At 39.9% G+C, this 21397-nt stretch overlaps 1 protein-coding gene across 1 annotated transcript; it reads right to left on the reverse strand.

The window, feature by feature from the left end:
* Nucleotides 1-1928: 1928 nt before the first annotated feature.
* Nucleotides 1929-20756, reverse strand: HSD17B13 (hydroxysteroid 17-beta dehydrogenase 13). The gene is made up of 7 exons (XM_040237292.1): nt 20431-20756; nt 17132-17239; nt 15962-16093; nt 11845-11951; nt 8692-8829; nt 4573-4689; nt 1929-2897 (listed from the first exon to the last, which is right to left on the reverse strand). Exons 1-7 carry the CDS (start codon nt 20638-20640, stop codon nt 2807-2809), a joined length of 903 nt encoding a protein of 300 aa, XP_040093226.1. The 5' UTR covers nt 20641-20756; the 3' UTR covers nt 1929-2806.
* Between the last annotated feature and the right edge of the window lie 641 nt (nt 20757-21397).

Raw genomic sequence — 21397 nt, forward strand, 5'->3', positions numbered from 1 at the left:
TGTTGGGAAGATCCCCCGCAGTAGAAAGCAGCAACCCACTCCAGTATTCTTGCCTGGAAAATTCCATGAACAGAGGAATCTGGTGGGCTACAGTCCATGGGGTTGCAAAGAGCTGGACACGGCTGAGCACACGTGCACTGAGTGGTTGCTTTACATTGTTGTGTTAGGTTCTGCTGCACAACAGAGTGATCAGCTATATGTATACCTACATCCTCCACTGTCTCTACGTGTCCTACCTACTGCATGAGAGCTACATTAAGAAAAAGAGTTTGCTTTATTCACCGATGTTTCCCCGAGTCTAGAACTGTGGCTAACCCTCAATAAGTGTTTGTTAAGTAAATAAAAAAGGAAATAAATTGAGAAAATCTAGAAACATCTTAAATGTTATTATATTAGAAGGGAACAGTTAAATATAGTACCATTTAGTACTATGTGCCCATGAGAAAGGATGAGGTTAAATTTTATATGCTGAAAGAAAAGGCTTTCAGGATATTTTGGTGAGCTAAAAAAACAAGTTACAGGATATAGAACACATCTTGAAACAATTAATGTCACACATGCAGTGAAAGGATGTATCTGTCATGTGTGTGCTCATATGTGCATGAAAAAAAGATGGGAAGATGTACAGTAATAGCCTGACCTCTAAGGAATGGCACTGTGGGGGATAGGTTTATAGTTTTTACTTTATGTATGTCTCTTTTGAAGTTTTGTAATCATACTTTTAAGATAATACCTTTTGAGGACTTCCCTAGTGGTCCAGCGGTTAGGACTCCACACTTCCAATGCAGGGTTTGATCTCTGGTCAGGGAACTAGGATCCCACGTGCCATGTGGTGCGGTCAAATAAATAAATGACTAATAATACATTTTAAGCTTCCGCTTACAAAGTTCTTAATTTTAAGACAAACGATCGAAACAAAAATCATGAACAAATATTAAAGGACTGATGCTGAAGCTAAAGCTGCAATACTCTGGCCACCTGATGCGAAGAACTGACTCATTGGAAAAGACCCTGATGCTGGGAAAGATTGAAGGCAGGAGGAGAAGGGGACAACAGAGGAAAAGATGGTAGGATGGCATCACTGACTCAAAGGACATGAGTTTGAGCAAGCTCCGGGGGTTGGTGATGGACAGGGAAGCCTGGCGTGCTGCAGTCTGTGGGGTTGCAGAGTCGGATATGACTGAGCGACTGAACTGAACTGAAGTGAATAAGAAAAAATGTCTCAAGACGATAGTACTCTGTGCAGTGCCTCACATACAAAGGACTCAGTAAGTTTCAGTGTGTAAACCTCCTAACAGTCAAAGAAGCTGGAGTTGGGAGAATCCCTAATCCCTCTCTGCATCTGTAAGCTCTGTCTGCTTGATGATACCCAGGTCCTTGCTTCCTGAAAGATGCTCAGAGGCTCAGAGCTTAGAGATCAAAACTCTTAATTTTATAACTACAAGAGGTTATTTTTTAAAAGCATAGCAACATATTTATCATTTCTTTTTAAAATATTGTTTTTGTTAATGATTTGCATTTAATCATTTGCTTTCACTTAGGATAAAACAGGCAGAAAGGCAATGGCACCCCCCTCCAGCCTGGAAAATCCCATGGATGGAGGAGCCTGGTAGGCTGCAGTCCATGGGGTTGCTAAGAGTCGGACATGACTGAGCGACTTCACTTTCACACATTGGAGAAGGAAGTGGCAACCCACTCCAATATTCTTGTCTGGAGAATCCCAGGGACAGGGGAGCCTGGTGGGCTGCCGTCTATGGAGTTGCACAGAGTTGGACATGACTGAAGCAACTTAGCAGCAGCAGCAGCAGGATAAAACAGGATAGTCTAAGCCAAAGCAGTCTATAGCATTAGTGAAAAACAGAGAAAACTAGATTATCCTTGATGTACTTGGAGTCAGATTTTTTTTTTCTGTTTTATATATATATATATATATAAAACAACAACTCTATTTTCCCTTCCATCTCTCAGATCCACAGTACAGTATTAAGTAGCTGGCCTAGCATCCCTTCATTAGCTTTCATTTTTGAAGCTCAAAGCTGTCCAAACATCTCTGGTACCAATAATATGTGAAAACGTAAACTACAAAGAAAGAGGTTACCATGGGGTTAAAATTTCAGATACCCTGAGATTCAAGAGAGACTTATATTTTGTAATGTCACAGTATTTTCAGTGACTATGAAAAGGGCAGAAAGTGTGGAGGGCACACTCTTGGTGGATATAAAATCTATATCAGGAACAGAATAAGGTAAGAAAGCACTGTTACGGGCTGACGAAAAAGGGAGAAGCAAGAGAAAGCTTCCAAATGTTGACTTGCATAGGTGTAATCTGTCTTTTTTGGAGTACAGACATCTGCTTAAACTTGGTCTCTAATTGCTAGCTCACACTGCGTACTTGTTGACATTCTGTGGCCAGGCTACAGATTTACTTTAAGAACTGTCTTAAAATGTCCCTGTGTAAATAAGTTCTTTTTGTATTTACTCTCAGGGAGGTAGCTTTGTCCACCTTTAAATGAAAAGAAAAGAAATGAAACCTCTTAAAGAGAAATGACCTCTTAAGTATGTTTACTTAAGCATACAAGTTTTTAAGAGGCACAGAATGAAAAATGGATCTATTAAAACTGCATGCATAATCTTGAGAAATAGAAAGACAGGTGATTAGTCTTGTTCATTCGACCACTGCTAATGCCAAACCAATGTTTTTTAATATTAACAGCATTGAAAAATGTGAAATAGAGCTTTGAAGCATTGACTCTAAATTTAGTTCCACGTCATAAAGGTGCATACATCTCAGCCTGGAGCTCATTTATTCATTTCATTTTGATTTTGTGGCCAATCACTGCTTCAAATTGAATATCCTGTACACGATTTATGGCTGCCAAGGCACGTTCAGGGAGAAATCTGTATGAAAGAAAAGATGAACGTTTTTCAGTTTAAAATCTTGGACATCAGAGTTCATTTTTGTTGTCAGTTAAAATAACCTGAGAGTTGTCTCGTTTGCACTTAGTTTTTTTCTGTTCTTCCTTTCTTTCTTTATGTCTGTCTCGCTCTTTGTGTCTTTTAATACTCACAGTTCAAATATCATGCAAATATAAAGAAAACACTGATATATACCATTCTTCTCACCTTCTTATATTAATAAACTCTGGCTTAAAATCTTATGTGAGTAAAGACCTAAATATGAAGGTCTGGGCTTATTTTTGTAAATGTCAATGAATCCTGATGCTAAGAGTTCACAGAGCAACAGCACCAGAATCCATTTAATCAATTTCTCCACTTCTTGAGTTTTTACTGCATATCTATAATATGGTACTTTAAAAGCAGCAACTGCCTTTGAGGAACTTCTTGTTTAAGAGGTTAAGCACCTGGCTTAGATGACTTCACTGGGAATTCTATAAAATGTTTAAGAAAGAAATAATACCATTCCACACAAGCTATTCCTGAAAGGAGAAGAGGAGAGAATACTTTCCAAATCAGTTTATGAGGTAAGTATTATGCTGACCCAAAAGTCAAAGACATTACAGAGTTTAATCTTTAGAACGACTCAGTGTAATTCATTATGTGAGCAAACTAAAATGGAAAGACCAACAATCCTCTTAATATATTCAGTAAAACTTTTGACAAAATTCACATCTACTCTTGATGAAGACTCTCTTCAAAATAGTAATAGAAGGGAACTTCTTCAACCTGATAAAGAGCAAATGAAAAAAATCTACAGCTGATATCATTCTGAATTGTGAAATTGTGACTACTTTCCTCCTAAGATCAGAGACAACACTTGTGTGCTTTCATCAGTCCTCTCTGACATTGCAACAGGAGGTTCTAGCCAGTGTGATAAGGCAAGAAATAAAAAACATAAAGACTGGAAAAAAGAAGAAGCCAAAGTGTGTCTTGATTTACAGACAATATGATCATCTATGTAAAAATATCTTAGAATCTACAAAAAAGCTACTAAAAGTGAGTACAGCAAGGTTGCTAAATACAGATCAAAATGCAAAAATCAAACACATGCAAGTAACAAATAATGGAAAATAGAGATCTTTTAAAATGTCATTTGCAATAGCATCAAAGATTTGAAATATTTTGGGGTAAATCTGACAAAAAGTGCGTAAGACTAGTACACTGAAAGCTACATGATGCTGTCGTTTCAATATGTACACATATTGCAAAAGATGAAAAAAGAAAAAGAAGAGGTATATTGTGTTCTGTGTGCCCTTGGATTTGAAGATTCAATAATGTTAATAATATTAGTTCATTCTTCCCCAATTGGTCTATAGATTCATGCAGTCTTAATCAAAACCCCAGCAGGCTTCTTTATTTTTAGCTAGTTCACCATATCGCCTTCTCTTTAAACTGTCTTTCCTTGTCTCTGGCAAAGACTAGGCAGAGACGGTGGATGTAGTACAGAAAATGATTCATCCTCTTTTTATAGACTGGGTAAGGTAATAACAGAGGCAACTTAACTGTTTTCCCCTGGCATGGAGAGTTTCCATGGCAACTTTCACAACTGAAAGGCTCTCCATAATGATAGCTCTATCAGTGTTTTAGTATTTTAGGTGTTTTGTGCTGTACTTACCTCTCTATTGCTAAGGAGATATTGATATATGATGGAACAAAAATCATTTTCTTATCGGTAAGTATTCCATCTATCAAGCTTCTTACAACTTCTTCTGTCTCTAACACAGGCCATATTCTGTGATTTAAAATATAAAGTTGGATTCTTTTTATTTATTTATTTATTTAATGAAGGCAGGAAAACGGTCTTTTCATCAGTTAGGATTTAAAAGTTTCTAGAATTCACTGCACAAATGCCACCTGCCTCCCCTCCCCCGTGCCATGTTGATGTTTCATTATCACAGTCTTCTACTTTCACATCCCACTCTGTGTTTCACGGCTCACTCAGTCAAAACATCAAAACGGGGGACAGGAATTAGATAGAAGGGCAGGAGAGGAGGCAAGGAAGCCTAATGGGTAGAACTGACCATAGGACAGAAAGAAAACATCTGACATCTTTCTTCAGGGCTCGTTAGCTACAGAAAAAGAAATCTAGAACTAAGTACACTTGCTTTCTTGTGGAGGTGTCCCACAAAGCTGGACTGTTTTGTACTGACTTGCCTGTACTACAGTTTAATGAGAGTTCAATCCCACGGATGGAGGAGCCTGGTAGGCTGCAGTCCATGGGATCACGAAGAGTCGGGCACGACTGAGCGACTTCCCTTTCACGTTTCACTTTCATGCATTGGAGAAGGAAATGGCAACCCACTCCAGTGTTCTTGCCTAGAGAATCCCAGGGATGGGGGAGCCTGGTGGGCTGTCGTCTATGGGGTCGCACAGAGTTGGACATGACTGAAGTGACTTAGCAGCAGCAGGAAGGTGTGTGTGTTATGTTACAACTGGAGGGGTGTGACCTTGCTTGTACTCAAGACTGTACACATGAGTTCTTGAGAAGTATTCATAACCACAAGCCCAGTGTAGAATGCCCATTAGTACAAGATGATAGCAGGAAATTAAAGTGTAAATGGATTGAAAGTATTGCATCAAAATTAAGATGTCTGAGTGGCTTAGTAATAAAAAGGTTGTGCAGAAGAATTAAGTAGGTAGTGACAGATATAACTTCCTTCCTTGAGATCTCATGTGATTTATTGCAGATGATGGTGTGATCGGGGTCTCCATGGCATTGAGTGGCAAGCCAGCCAAGAATAATAGAGATCAATATTTTTCTAAATTATGGGGTGCTGCCTCTTTCCTCCCTGATTTCTCCTACCTGATTCTATCAACGCTATCTCTAAGCCAAACCTGACATTAGTATATGGACATGTCAGCCTTTGACAAGGAAATTCAGAATCAGGGAGTCTGGGTGGGACCAGTCCCAGATTTTCAGCATTGCCTGGGTCAGCCCTTAGGGTTACCCTAGGAACCCACACACCTGAGGTCACATTATTTTTGTTTGTTTGTTGGCTTTACCATGCAGCATTCAGGGTCTTAATTCCCCCAGCAGGGATTGAACCCATGCTCCCTGCATTGGGAGCTTGGAGTCATAACTGCTCAACCACCAGGAAAGTCCCCGAGGTTGCATTAGCCTCACTCTTCTCATCTATTTTGCCTTCTCCACCAGAAGACCCAGTCCTCTGGGCACACACTAAGCCTGAATGCTTACCAAGAGGGTTTTTATTGGGCCCAATTTCTTATTTAAGAAAAATGAGCCCAGAGTCCCAGTTGTATCATGGTATTTACTAATATACAGTGCTGCGTACTTGTTAAGTGTCTGTGTTTTAACTCAGTTAATGATTCAACTGCCAGGGACTGGCTACAGCTCCAGAGATGATAGCAGGTTTAGGGTTTCAGAGTCAGTGGCTTCAAATCTGGCATGTGGCGTGTGCATGCTCAGTCGTGTCCAACTCTAATGAGGCTGAGCTTAAAAGGGAGTATTAACTCCGTTGTGAGTGTGCACGCTAAGGCACTTCAGTTGTGTTCAGCTCTTTGTAACCCTATGGACTGTAGCCCAGCAGGCTCCTCTGTCCATGGGATTCTCCAGGCAAGAATACTGGAGTGGGTTGACATTTTCTCCTCCAGGGGATCTTCCTGACTCAGGGATTGAACCTGTGTCTCCTCCATTGGCAGGTGGGTTCTTCAGCATCTAAGCCACCTGGGAAGCTCTGTTAACTCTTTTGAATGACTATATTTAGGACTAATTCCCTTCTTGTAATAAACTGACTTCACATTAGCAAGTTTAGTATATTTTGTTAACTTGTAGCAGAATGTATACTGGAATTGAGGCAAATCTGTGAAGCAGGTGTATTAATTTTAGGGTCCTTATCCTCACCTTTCTGCCTTTTCCCCTCTTATTTCAGGGCCAATTTCTCCACTCTTATAATCTAATCCTCCCTTACCAGAGACAAAGTATATATTTGCAGAAATTCACCTTGATCATTTTGAGGGTTTTCCTTATGGCTCAAACAGTGAAGAATCTGCCTGCAATGCAGAAGACACAGGTTCGATCCCTGGGTCATTGTCCCCTGGAGAAGGAAATGGCTACCCACTCCAGCATTTTTGCCTGGAGAATTCCATGGACAGAAGAGTGTGGTGGGCTACAGTCCATGGGGTCACAAAGAGTCAGACATGACTGAGCAAATAACACTAACACTTTCAAGGGATTAGAGATGCGGTGTATTGCTGTTCTAGAAATGTTTGCATTGTAAAGGAAGACAGGGTGGTAATGTGACCAAATGCCTGTGGTTATATTTACTATGTCAATGTTTTCCAAGCCTGTCTCAGAGTTACCAGATATGGTTGTAAACGAAGCAAAACAAAACAAAATGCCTTGTTCTTAGAACTCATTTCAATTTACTGAGTCGGAATTTCTAAGGGAGAAGCTAGAACATTTACTTTTTATGTAAGCACAGATGATGATTCTTAGGATCAGGCAAGTTTGGATAATATTGGAGGACTTTTTGCCAGCACTGTGGTCGGTGTTGGGAGGAAGATGGTGGAAATGAAGCCGATTCCTGTGCCTTTCCATACTCCATTTGAGGAAGATGAACCTCGAAGGGGAGAAGGGGATGTTAGGTATCATTCATTTTGGGGGTGTGGTTCCAAGAGAAGGCACCTCTCCATACTGCCCATCTCCATTCTCACTCCCTCTTAGCACCTGCATGTGTGTTGAATCTTTCACCTGGACATGAATAAACACCCGTTGCTGGACATGTGGACACAGTGGAGGAAGGAAAGGGTAGGACGAATTGAGAAAGTAGCATCAAAATATATACTCTGTCATGTGTTAAGCAGATGACTAGCGGGAAGTTAGATTATAACACAGGGAACCCTGCCCAGCATTTTGTGATGACCTGGGGCGGGGAATGGGGAGCGTGGGTGCAATGGCGGGGAGAGAGGCTCACGAGGGAGGGGGTGTGTATACATGTCACAGGCACTCAGGTACTTCAGAGGTGTCTGACTCTTCGTGACCCCATGGCTCGTTGCCCGTGAGATTTTCCAGGCAAGAATACTGGAGTAGGATGCCTGTTCCTCCTCCAGGGGACCTTCCCAGCTCAGGGGCTGAAGCCACGCCTCCTACGTCTCCTGCACTGCAGGTGCGTTTCCCTGGGGCTGACTGATTTGGATTGTTGTATGGCAGAAACCAGCACAACATTGTAAAGCAATTATCCTCCAATTTAAAAAGGTAAAAAGTGATAGTGTTGGATGTTGAAAGAAAAAATACCCATTGCCTGGATTCATTGGCAGCTGATCTTTCCTGCTAGTCCCTAAAGCATTTCCCCTTCATTCATCTAATTTCAAAGTGAAGACATAAAGGCAGTACAGTAACATTAATAAGAAAAAAATGACCAAAAAAAAGAGAAAAAAATGCTTTTCCTTTTCCGTTTTTTCCCTCTATTTTCTCAGTTGACCCACCTACAAATTTCTCATGTAATTTTCATAGGAATTTCTTATGTAATTTTCATAGGAATTACTCATGTAATTGTCATAGGAATTACTCATGTAATTGTCATAGGAATTACTCATGTAATTGTCATAGGAATTTCTCACGTAATTTTCATAGGAATTTCTCATGTAATTTTATATGAATTTCTCATGTAGTTTTCATAGTAATCGTTCATGCAATTTTCTTACTAATTTCTCATGTAATTTTCATCCTAATTTCTCATGCTATATTTCTATCCTAACTTGATCTTGGCCTCACCTTGTTCTTGGGTTTTTGGTGAATCCGGTATTCACAAAAACTGGGCAGAGACATGAAGTTTTGATACCAGTTTTTCCCAAGGCTTCAAGTTCTGATGTCAGGGCTCGGTGGAAACCAACAGCAGCAAATTTGCTGGAACTGTAACAGAATTATCTGTCCTTGTTAGCTAAGGAAAAGTGAAATACATTCTTCAACTCTCTGTGAAAAGAAAATGTTGATTTTGCTTGAGAACTAATAAAAGCCAAACCCCCAAATCTTTCACTTGGTCATCTATTTTCATATCTGGTTTCACTGAATTGTGACTGTAGCAGTGATAACAATAGAACAAATTCTAATAAAACTTTAACTTCATTACTGATCACTTTTCCACCCTACATGTAGTTTTCCATGCAATCTTTAAACTTTTTTCTAATCAGTTTTTACTACTATTTTTATTTTGAAAAATATGAATCAAGAAGAACATATTTAGAAAAATTACATAACTAATATCTCTATTAACAAGCTTCTATGAGACTCTATGCATCTCTACTTTCTCAGTGGTTTCTCTCCTGAAATGTAGAGTTCACTTTGGCTTCTTAATTTCATTGTGAACATCTGGCATAAAAAGACTTTTGCTGTGTTAGTGTGTGCGACCTTCAACATATCACCTTGTCTTTTTCCTTTGAGTTTCTGATCTTTAAAATGCTGGTAATAAAATACATGACTGTCTTGAGGATTAAATTACATAATAACTCTATTACTTAAAGGTAATATGCATAATAACTTTATTACCTATAAGGAGCTATGTAATGTTAATTGTATTTTTGACCCAGATTACAATAAGAACAATAAAGTTAAAGGTTGACTGCTTTCTTAAAGGAATAGAAAAAAGGAAAACTATTAGCACGTTGGGTTTCCACATTTCTAAACATTAAAACAATATTGCATGTTTAATCTGTAAAATTCTGATTTGTGTTTTATGATGGTAGAGGCAGCTTGAAATAAACATTTGTATGTGGATGGACACCTTAACCTACAGTGAAACTTAACTACATCTGTGACTACTTTCAGTGTCAGAAATAATTTGATTCATGACTAAATTCAACCTTGAACATGGATGTGCAGGTAAACAATAAACCAGCTATCTACCTATTCATCCCCAGCCACTGATAAACATGTTAGCAAGTTAAATTTTTCTATGAGGTTGATATAAGGCTGGAATAAGAAAATGAGATGCCATTGAAGGAGGTACAAAGAAAAGATTCTTTGCAAATAGTGAATCCTGATGAAAGTGAAAGAGGAGAGTGAAAAAGTTGGCTTAAAGCTCAACATTCAGAAAACGAAGATCATGGCATCTGGTCCCATCACTTCATGGCAAATAGATGGGGAACCAGTGGAAACAGTGTCAGACTTTATTTTGGGGGGCTCCAAAATCACTGCAGATGGTGATTGAAGCCATGAAATTAAAAGATGCTTACTCCTTGGAAGGAAAGTTATGACCAACCTAGATAGCATATTCAAAAGCAGAGACATTACCTTGCCGACTAAGGTCCATCTAGTCAAGACTATGGTTTTTCCAGTGGTCATATATGGACATGAGAGTTGGACTGTGAAGAAAGCTGAGCTCTGAAGAATTGATGCTTCTGAACTGTGGTGTTGGAGAAGACTCTTGAGAGTCCCTTGGACTGCAAGGAGATCCAACCAGTCTATCCTAAAGAACATCAGTCTTGGGTGTTCATTGGAGGACTGATGCTGAAGCTGAAACTCCAATACTTTGGCCACCTCAAGCAAAGAGTTGACTCATTGGAAAAGACTCTGATGCTGGGAGGGATTGGGGGCAGGAGGAGAAGGGGGCAACAGAGGATGAGATGGCTGGATGGCATCACCATGGACATGAGTTTGGGTGAACTCCAGGAGTTGGTGATGGACAGGGAGGCCTGGCGTGCTACGATTCATGGGGTCACAAAGAATCAGACACGACTGAGTGACTGAAATGAACTGAACTGAACTGAACTGAGGGCCTTCTTACCTTCTTCTTTTTATATCCTAGTTGTCTGTTGTTTTGTGGTTGTTTAGTCGCTAAGTTGTGTCCAACTCTTTTGTGACCCCATGGACTGTAGTCTGCCAGGTACCTGTGTCCATGGGATTTTCCAGACTAGAATACTGGAGTGGGTTGCCATTTTCTTCTCCAGGGGATCTTCCCAACCCAGGATCAAACCCTCGTCTCCTACATTGGCAGGTAGATCTTTACCACTGAGCCACCAGGGAAGCCCGTGTCCTTGGTAGAGCATGGAGTATGCTATCTGCATCTTTTAATATGTTAGAGGCTTTCTCTCAATCTTTCTCTCTCTTTCTCTGCCTCTCTCTGTCTCTTACACACACACACATTCTCTCATGACACAAGCACACTGGAAAATGTTTTGATCCAGTGGCCACTCTCTTTAGCTTTTCTTGGGCACAAGGGCCATTGCACAGACTTATGTTCATTTGGACTTATCTGTATGTTTTGCTTCTTAGCCTGTGAATTCCTCATTTCTTTTACGAACATCTACTCATTCCAGGATACAATGGAAACATCCTTGGTAATACTCTTTTCTTTCATTGCCGTGCAGAGGAGTTTTCAGAAATTTAAAAATATTTTAAATGATGATGAGTTTCATTATTTTAGGAGAAGTCATTTTTAGGAGTTTATTCCAAATTACTATATACATTCTATCAATCCAAATTAACTGTATGAGATTTCTTTTGTTTTTATTTTTTGCAAGACATCTGATTTTTTGTTGTAAGAAGATTCAAAAATGAATAAAACATAATTCTAGCTCTCTGAAAAGAATTTAAAAATGAAATAAATTACCTGTTAGGAAGATTGGAATCTGAGGTCTGATAAACCCTTAAAGGGGCTTCTCAGATAGCACTAGTGGTAAAGAACCTGCTTTTCAATGCTGGAGATGAAAGAGCTATGGGTTCAATCCTTGGGTTGGGAAGATCCCCTGAAGAAGGGCATAGCAACCCACTTCAATATTCTTGCCTGGGGAATACCATGGATAGAGGAGCCTGGTGGGCTACAGTCCATGGGTCTCAAAGAGTTGGACAGGACTGAAGTGACTTAGCATGGATGTATGCAAATACTTACAAGCGTAAAAATACATAACACTGCTAGAAAGTAATACTTACCAATATGGAATAAGATAAGGAATCACTCTGTGGCCGCACACTGAAGCCACCGTGACAATGTGGCCATGGTTTCTCCTTATCATTGATGGAAGAAGTGCTTTTGTGATCTTCAGAATCATTGCAGAGAGAAAAGTAACAATGACACAAGTGTTAGATTTCCCAACTAGGTAGTTTTATTTTAATTAAGTAATTTTAATTGGAGGATAGCTCCCTTACAAAACTGTGAAGGTTTTTGCCATACATCGACATGAATCCGCCACAGGTGCACGTCTCCCTTATCCTGAGCCTCCCTCCCACCTCCCTTCCTATCCTATCCCTCTGGGTTGTCCCACAGCACCAGTTTTGAGTGGCCCTGATTCATGAATCGAACTTGCACTGGTCATCTATTTTCCATATGGTAATATACACATTTCAGTGCTATTCTCTCAAATCATCCCACCCTCACCTTCTCTCACCTCATATATATAAGAAGTATTACATATTTTTAAACTTGTAAAGAGGTTGCCACGCCCTTCTGCAGGGGATCTTCCCAGCCCAAGGATCGAATCCACAGCTCTTTCATCTGTTCTTTGCATCTGTGTCTCTTTTGCTGCCTTGCATATAGGGTTGTTGTTACCGTGGTGGTTTTATTTTTTAAGACAAAATGTCTTTTCAGACAACTTTTACAATGAAATAAAATGTGTGCCAAGATTCCATGATTACTTCTCTATCAGTGACAGAAATGAAAAATGATTGGAATGATTGGTTTAAGCTGACATTGAGTGCTGTGTACCGTGTACCACATGCCAAAAACTCATTTTAATATCCCTTTCCCTGGTGGCTCAGAGGTTAAACTGTTTGCCTGCAATGTGGGAGACCTGGGTTCAATCCCTGGGTCGGGAAGATCCCCGGAGAAGGAAACGGCAACCCACTCCAGTACTCTTGCCTGGAGAACCCCATGGATTTAGGAGCCTGGTGGGCTACAGTCCACAGGGTCTCAAAGAGTTGGACACGACTGAGTGACTTCACTTCACTTTCCCTTCAGAGGGAATCCATAAAATCTCTTTTATTGATCCAATAATGTTATTAAGGAAAAACTCAAGAGTTTTCAGAACTGAAAAAATTCCAGTTGGTAATCTTATATCTTGTGATTTCTTTGGTTTGGGACTTTAGCTTTCTAATAAGAAGAGTTAAAACCCTGTGTAGCTGTAGGGAACAAGGTATAATGAAGGTTGAGAAGTGCTTGCAAACGAGACTCTGAACCAGGGCTGAACATTCTTGCAAACGAGATGTTCAGCTAAGAATCCTCTGTTTGTTCCCGTGGGAAAAGAACATTTCTTGCACACAAGGATGTTTCTCTGATTCCTCAAAAGAAACAGACCCAGGGACAAAACGGATTCTAAGTTGATAAGGAAGTTCCCCAAAACAAAGTCTTAGCTGCAGTAAATAAGTCAAGGTAAAGGTTATCTCGCCCTGCGCCTGTGCACTGTATAGTCTCTGAATCATAGTGCTTGGCAACTTGCCCTGTAGGTTGTTGGGCAAGGGATATAAAATAAAGCAGCTGTAAAAAGCAAGTGTTAAAATATAAAGATTCAAACCACTCTGCAGTGTTGGTATTTCATTCCGTCGCCAGCAGTAGCTATATCAGTTTCAGTAGAAAAAGTTGAGTCCTAAACTGATGGTCATTAGGCAACATAATTAGGTTTAGTATCTCCTGTTTGTAATATTGTGCATCATATATTGATGCCATAGGAAACAAAAGTCTTTCTTTTCCTACCAAAAGCTTTCTGTTTTGTGAGAAATATCAATAATATTTTATGAGAATTTTATAAGTCCACCCTGTGGACCCTATGCAAATTCATAGAGCCAGAACTGATAAACCATGGCACCCCCAAATTCCTGACCCAAGAAACTGTGAGAGGAAAGTAAACATTTATTCTTGCTTTAGTTCACTGAGTTTTGTTGTACAGCTATAGAGAGTGACAATAAACTGTGGAAAACTCTTCAAGAGATGGGAATACCAGACCACCGGACCTGCCTCTTGAGAAGCCTATATGCAGGTCAGGAAGCAACAGTTAGAACTGGGCATGGAACAATAGACTGGTTCCAAATAGGAGAAGGAGTATGTCAAGGCTATATACTGTCACTGTGCTTATTTAACTAATATGCAGAGTACATCATGAGAAATGCTGGGCTGGAAGAAGCAAAAGCTGGAATCAAGATTGCCGGGAGAAATATCAATAACCTCAGATATGCAGATGACACCACCCTTATGGCAGAAAGTGAAGAGGAACTAAAAAGCCTCTTGAAGAAAGTGAAAGAGGAGAGCAAAAAAGTTGGCTTAAAGCTCAACATTCAGAAAACGAAGATCATGGCATCCGGTCCCATCACTTCATGGCAAATAGATGGGGAACAGTGGAAACAGTGTCAGACTTTATTTTTCTGGGCTCCAAAATCACTGCAAATGGTGACTGCAGCCAGGAAATTAAAAGATACTTACTCCTTGGAAGGAAAGTTATGACCAACCTAGATAGCATATTCAAAAGCAGAGATATTACTTTGCCAACAAAGGTCCATCTAGTCAAGGCTATGGTTTTGCCAGTGGTCATGTATGGATGAGTTGGACTGTGAAGAAGGCTGAGCTCCAAAGAATTGATGCTTTTGAACTGTGGTGCTGGGGAAGACTCTTGAGAGTCCTTTGGACTGCAAGGAGATCCAACTAGTCCATTCTAAAGATCAGCCCTGAGTGTTCTTTGGAAGGAATGATGCTAAAGCTGAAACTCCAATACTTTGGCCACCTCACGCAAAGAGTTGACTCATTGGAAAAGACTCTGATGCTGGGAGGGATTGGGGGCAGGAGAAGAAGGGAATGACAGAGGATGAGATGGCTGGATGGCATCACCGACTCGATGGACGTGAGTTTGAGTGAACTCTGGGAGTTGGTGATGGACAGGGAGGCCTGGCGTGCTGCGATTCATGGGGTCGCAAAGAGTCGGACATGACTGAGCGACAGAACTGAAATGTACTGATAGAGAGTGAATACATGGAGTCTCTTTGTAGTTCAGTGGAAATAATAATTCATTCTCATTAGCATATGTAAAGGATTTGGGAAAATGAGGAAACATATCTCTTTTTTTCTTCTCTCTCCTGGAGTCCAGCTCTGTCCTAGGTTCCACAATAACACTGAGGCACTGGAAGATTAATTCATATAAAAGTTCTCTACAAAGGCACATTTCTGTCTCTCACAAAACCAACCAATTTTAAGAGGTCTGTAGAGCCATATCTCTAAGCTCCAACCTGATGTAGCCCTTGTCCAGATTCCCATTTAAAATAGTCTCCAAGTCTTATATAACCCAAGTAGGGAGCTCTTTATCCTTTCTATTCTACAATTCCATGACATAAGGTCGCAAGGGAATGTACACAATATGTATTTTCTGTAAAGCACCAAAAAAGATATACACTGACAATCCTTGGCAAACAAAACAAACAAGTGTTAGTCGCTCAGCCATGTCCAGCTCTTGACGATCCCATGGACTGCAGCTCACTAGGCTCTTCTGTCCATGGGATTCTCCAGACTAGAATACTGGAGTGGGCTGCCATTTCCTTTTCCAGGGGATCTTCCCAACCCAGGGGTCGAACCCAGGTCTCCTGCATTGCAGGCAGATGCTTTACCATTTAAGCTACCAGGGAAGCCCTATCCTTAGAAAAGCACCACAAATATCTGGTTGGCCAAAAAGTTCGTTCGGATCTGTCATCAGCTGGCAAAACCAGTACAAACATTTTGGCCTACCCAATATTTTTTTTTGAGTGCCTAGTACGTGCCAGGCTTTGTGTAGGTACTGGTGGATGAGACAGACTAATTAGCCCACATTCTGGTGAGTTGTGTTTCCTTGAACCCTGTGCCCTTCTGTCAGTTGTTATTCAGTTGCCAAGTTGTGTCTGACTCTTTGGGACCCCATGGACTGCAGCATGCCACGTCTCCTTCTTTCAGAGACACCCATATTTGATGATTGTTGTTTTAAGGCAAAGATATGCAGTTGTCCATCCAGAAGGATGTGAACTCAATTATGAATTTCATGTACCTTAAGAGAAGTTGTCAGACACGCACAACCTAGGGATGTTTCTGACTCACACTCACCCAAAAATGTCCTAAGATGTTGACCTCAAAAGTTTTGGTGATCTCCTCATCCTTTGTACTAAGAAGGTCAGCTGGATATATTGCCCCAGCGTTATTCACCACGATGGTTACATCACCAACTTCTTTCTTTACCTTTTGAAATAGAATGAACAGTCATTGGGTGCATTATAGAATAGAAATAGAAAGTTCATTGGATGTATTATAGAAACTCAAAGTTTTGGGACTAATATCATCCAGGGATCAGAGTCGTTATTCTATTTGATGAGATTGCTCAGAGTTTGAGGGGAAAAGAGCATTAGCCCAAAGTGTGGTTACAAAGGTAACTGTCATAAAACTGGGATAACCTGGTTTTTTAACAGGTAAATTTCAGTACCCAGTACATCATAGATTTTTTAAAATAACTTACCAATAAAGTGAAATTAGTGTTCTGTTAACTGATATATCAGTTCTAATCAAATATTTAAAAACTGCTAATTGAGTAATCCTAGTTTCACCACCTAGGTCATGTGTACTTGCTACATGACCTTGGTCTGACATATCAGTTCTTACCAAATATTTTTAAAGTGCTAATTGGGTAATCTTGGCTTCTCCACCTACTAGCTACATAACCTTTGCCTGATTTCACTTCTTTGACTCTCAGTTTGCTCATCAGTCAAAAGAGGTTTATAGAGTTATTGTAGGGATTAAAGGGTGAAAATATCTATCAACATGCTTGGCCCATTGTATTTGATATTTACTCTTAAACATTGTTATTATAATTAATATACATTTTCTATAAAAGGTTAGTTTGGCACCAACATAAAATCCCAAAGAGGAAATAATTAAAGGAAAAAATAAAGGAACTTCTGTAAAGGTGATAGGACTAAAAGGAAGACTAGAACATGATCCTTTCCCCTGGTGATAAATCTTTGTTCTTTCACTCTGTACTATTGCTCGAATTTCTGATCAGAATGAAATTGACTAATAATACAAAACAATAATAATAGGCAGAGTTGAGTGGATCATATGGAAGAAAAAAGTGTATGTCCTTCCTTGTAAACACAGCTACCTCAGTTGGCAGAGGCTAAAAAAAATAATCAAATTTAAATTAGGCTGTCATAAAGAACCTTTTCATATTCCATGTAAAGGGACATAAAACCACGGGGAGAAATGTGTACGCTGAAGTCTCACCTGGTCTACAGAGCTGTAAATCTCTTCCCTTTTACTGCAGTCTACCACAAACACGTGTGTAGTGGCCCCTAGTTTTCTGCACTCTGCTGCAGTTTCCTCAACACCATGCTGTAATTGGGAAAAAACATATTCTGAAAGGTGAGTAGACAAAAGGGAGGTAGAAAATAGCTGAGATTCAATTTTTTCAAAGATTAAAATTCAGAGGACTTCCCTGGTGGTCCCATGGTTAAGAATCTGCCTTCCAATGCAGGGGACGCAGGTTCAATCCCTGGTCGGGGAACTAAGATCCCACATGCTGTGGCGCAATGAAGCCCGTGTGTCACAAGTAGAGAAAGCCCACCAAAACTAGAGAAAGCTTGCTGCAACAAAAGCCCGTGCAGCCAAAAAAAGAAAAAACAAATTGAAACAGAATTTCCTCCTTGTTTGTGAGCAAATTTCATGAGAGACACTGCTTGACTAATTTGTAGAGGTCACAACCTGGCTTTTCTGCCAAGGAAGGCTCGTATTAGTCTCCTGTGTTTCCACCTTGTTTTGCTGTATTTTCATAGCTTAAAGAACATGCTTGAAAGATACTGCTCTTTGTGGTGTCATGAAGGGAGATGTTTGAGTAAGGAGAAGAAAAAAAAAATCAACAGTATATTTACCATATATTTGTTGAGCACCAATTATGTAATGGACAGTAAAGCATAAATTCTAAACTAGTGGTAATTTTAAACTATATACCTCTGCCCATCAGACTTTTCTCGACAATTCTGCTTTAAACCTCTAGAAAGGAAGGAGGAAGAAGGATCCTTATTTGAGAAAACCTTTCATGGAGAGACTATGCTACTACTTCCAAGGCTGTAATATTATATTCTTCAGGTGTCCTGGAGTGAAAATGGGCAAAGGCCATGGATGGATTCTCGTCTATGTAACTGCTTTGCACGTAACTCCAGGACATAGAGACAGAGCAACTCATTTTCAGCCTAAATTCAAAGACCTCTTTCCTAAAATAAAGTCACCCTGATGCTTCTTAACTTGCATTTCTGGAAAATAAGCATTCTTTTCAAGTTCTGACATCTGTTAAATTTCATAAAGAAGATTATAAAGTATTTAAAATTATATTGTTTCCTTTCAGAATTTGTTAGCTCTTCTCTGTGATGAAGAGTCAAGATGTCTTGAAAGCCCTTTTGGCATGTTGGGATGTTAGTGGTGTGGTTGTTATTTGGGGCTGTCCCCGAGTCAGTGTTGGGTGGTTTTCCTTTTCTAGTAGGGATGACGAATAATACAAAACAATAATTATAGGCAGAGTTGAGTGGTTTGTATGGAAGGAAAAAGTACATATCCTTCATCCAAGGTCATTGTCCCTCACAGATTTCTGAGGAGTTTCAGAGGTATAAAGAAGGAGGTCAGGAGACTCTTTCACTATTTGGGTTTTAGCTGCGAGCTTGTTCATTGCAGATTACAAGATGGCACTTTTTTATCTCTAGAGTCAAGGTCAGTTGAGAGCTATTAGTAATCTAAGTTTTCATCAGATGCTGAGCTAGAAAACTGCAAGATGTAATGTCTTGTCTTCATAAGCAAAATGCTTGCTTCAACTCCAGCGTGTGGTGTGTACTCCACTAGTCACAGTTCAGATTTAATGTGAATAAACTGTTAACATGACTTGGTGTGTAAGGAAAAAGAAGCCAGCATAACAGAAAGACAGTTGATAGTTAAAGGAGATCTGAGTTACACTTACAGCCTTAGAGTGAATCATGTAATATCTTAAATGTTCAACCATAAAAATGCAAGGGCTCAAAGAGACCCTGTGAAGCCAGGTGACCCATCCTTCAAGCAGAATCTTAAATAAGTCATTTTTACTTCTTATGATTGGGATTTAAAAAATACTTAATAAATGTCAGGTCTTTCTCCAAAAATATACATCTGGAGGGATCCAGAGTTCAAATTTCATCAAGCCCTTCTCATGAATTTATACTTATTTATTTATTTTTTTGACAAACACCTGAGAAAAGCAAGCAGTTATTTTCACAATTTGTAAATTTTTGTCCTTTTCTTGAAAGTGTGTTGAAATCTCTTAAAGGACCAAACTGATGCCAAATAGCTTTTATGTGAATCAGCTTATCTTAAGTGCTCATATCTGTTATATAAAAATATATCAATTTTTTGTGTAATATAATATTATTTACTAAATAGAAAGAACCAGAGAACAAGTTTTCTAAATTCAAAAGACATTTCTGAAGATCTTAAGAAAATAGGCGCCGGTTAGACATGTTGGCAAAGAACATTAACATATGGCAACTAAAGTCTCACTGTGATTTTTAGAAACTCTAACTCTCAAAAAAAAAAAAAACCGGATAATTTTTTTCCTATCCTAAAATTCTGCAAGCATTTTTTTCTGTGAATATTTGTATGGCCGAGTCAGAATTCAAAAGTTTAGGAGACCCTGGACCCTGGTGGCCCAGTAGTTAAGAGTCAGTACTTCCAATGCAAGGGGCATGGGTTCAATTCCTGGTGGGGGAACTAGAATTCTGCATGCCATGTGGCGCAGCGAAAAAATTTTAAAAATAAGAACAAAGCAAAAGTTTAGGGAAAATGATACAAGATTTCAGTTGTGAGTAGTTAATTTAATGTTTACAAATATCAGTACCAAAAAAAAAAACGAAAACAAACAAATGCCCAAGAAAAAGTCTGACACTCTTCATGGAAGGGTATTAAACATGACTAACATTTCCTATAGCCAGGCATTGTTTTAAGCACTTAAATAGTAATTTGTTTAGTCTTTTCTTTCTGTTAAGAACCAGATGGTAAACATATTAGGGTTCTGTGCATGTGAGAGTTGGGCACCAAGAGGTTCTGTTACATGTTCTTTGTTTTTCATCTGGTTTTTGCCTGGACACCCCTTTAAAAAATACATCCCTAGCTCAACAGGCTGCTCTAGGAGCAAGTCTGGCCCACTGGCTGTTCTTAACGCATCCTGTGGACTGTTATCCCCATTTCAGAGATAAGGAAATGAGGCTGGGAGAAATTAAGTGACAGTTCAATTTAAACAGTTTGGAAGTAGCCTGGCTCCTGAATCTGTTATCAAACCAGCATATCAGGACACAAAAATCACTGCTAAGGTCTCAGTGAAGTTTCCATCAAACCATCCTGATGCATGTGTAGAGTAAGGTTCTAAAAAATGTAGTTAACCCACTGTGAACAAGAAAAAATACCAAGATAAGCAAATGCTAAGTCAAATAATTTTAAAAACACCCGTCTCACTTATATGGGCCCTCCCTGGTGGGTAACTTTAAAAGATGGGCGAATGAATCCAGTACCTTATTAATATCCCACAGAACCAGTCTGCTCTTCCGTTGTGCAAATTCATAGGCGGTCTTCCTGCCTATTCCATGCCCGGCTCCTGTAATGAGAACAATCTCCCCAGCCACAGATTTTCTCCTCCTGGGAATGAAGACCTTCACCAGCGATTCCAAGTAGGAATAAACGATGATGAGCAGAAGCAGAAGGAGATCCAAGATAATCTTCATGGCTCTGCTCTGCCCTTTTCTCCTCTGCCTCAGTTTCTGTCTAGTCTCAGCAAAGTGCTCTCCTCTTCAAAGAGCTTCAGGAATGAGCTGCATTCTAGGTGTTGATGGGGCTGCCAAAGTAGTGAAGATTTGTAGGCAGGTTTTGGTCACATGTTCTAATGGGTTAGATAACACTTGAGCTTTTGAAGCTGGGCCAATTGTTAGTAAAAAGTTGGCACAGGGACAAGGGAAATCTAGAGAAGGTATTGTCTGGATTTGCTTTCTGAGAAGCATTTCTGTACTATGTTTCATCACATCAACTGAAAAAAAAAAAGATGCACAACCTAAAAGCTGAGTGTGTGTGTCTGTGTTAGTCGCTCAGTCACATCTGACTCTTTGTGATCCCATGAACTGCAGCCCGCCAGTCTTCTTTGTCCTTGGAATTTTTCAGGCAAGAATACTGGAATGGGTCACCGTTCCCTTCTCCAGGGGATCTTCCCGACCAAGGGATCGAACCTGGGTCTCCCACATTGCAGGTGGATTCTTTATTGTCCACTGAGGACTATAGGCTGACATTACAGCCTGTCAGATAATACTGTTCCAAAGAAGTAAAGTGAAGTTGCTCAGTCGTGTCCGACTCTTTGCATCCCCGTAGACTGTAGCCTGCTAGGTTCCTCTGTCCATGGGATTCTCCAGGCAAGAATACTGGAGTGGGTTTCCATTTCCTTCTCCAGGGGATCTTCCCAACACAGGGATCAAACCCAGGTCTCCTGCCCTG

Source organism: Oryx dammah, unplaced genomic scaffold (genome assembly GCF_014754425.2).
Source record: "Oryx dammah isolate SB20612 unplaced genomic scaffold, SCBI_Odam_1.1 HiC_scaffold_3, whole genome shotgun sequence".
NCBI classification, from domain to species: domain Eukaryota; kingdom Metazoa; phylum Chordata; class Mammalia; order Artiodactyla; family Bovidae; genus Oryx; species Oryx dammah.

What these genes read in the sequence shown, in the direction of transcription:
- HSD17B13 (XM_040237292.1), bottom strand. Translation starts at nt 20,640, where the DNA reads ATGAAGATTATCTTGGATCTCCTTCTGCTTCTGCTCATCATCGTTTAT. An exon ending in TTCTGTGGGATATTAATAAG is followed by an intron (nt 17,240 to 20,430) that starts GTACTGGATTCA and finishes TCCCAATTACAG; the next exon opens with CATGGTGTTGAGGAAACTGC. An exon ending in ACCAAAAACCCAAGAACAAG is followed by an intron (nt 4,690 to 8,691) that starts GTGAGGCCAAGA and finishes TTTAAATCACAG; the next exon opens with AATATGGCCTGTGTTAGAGA.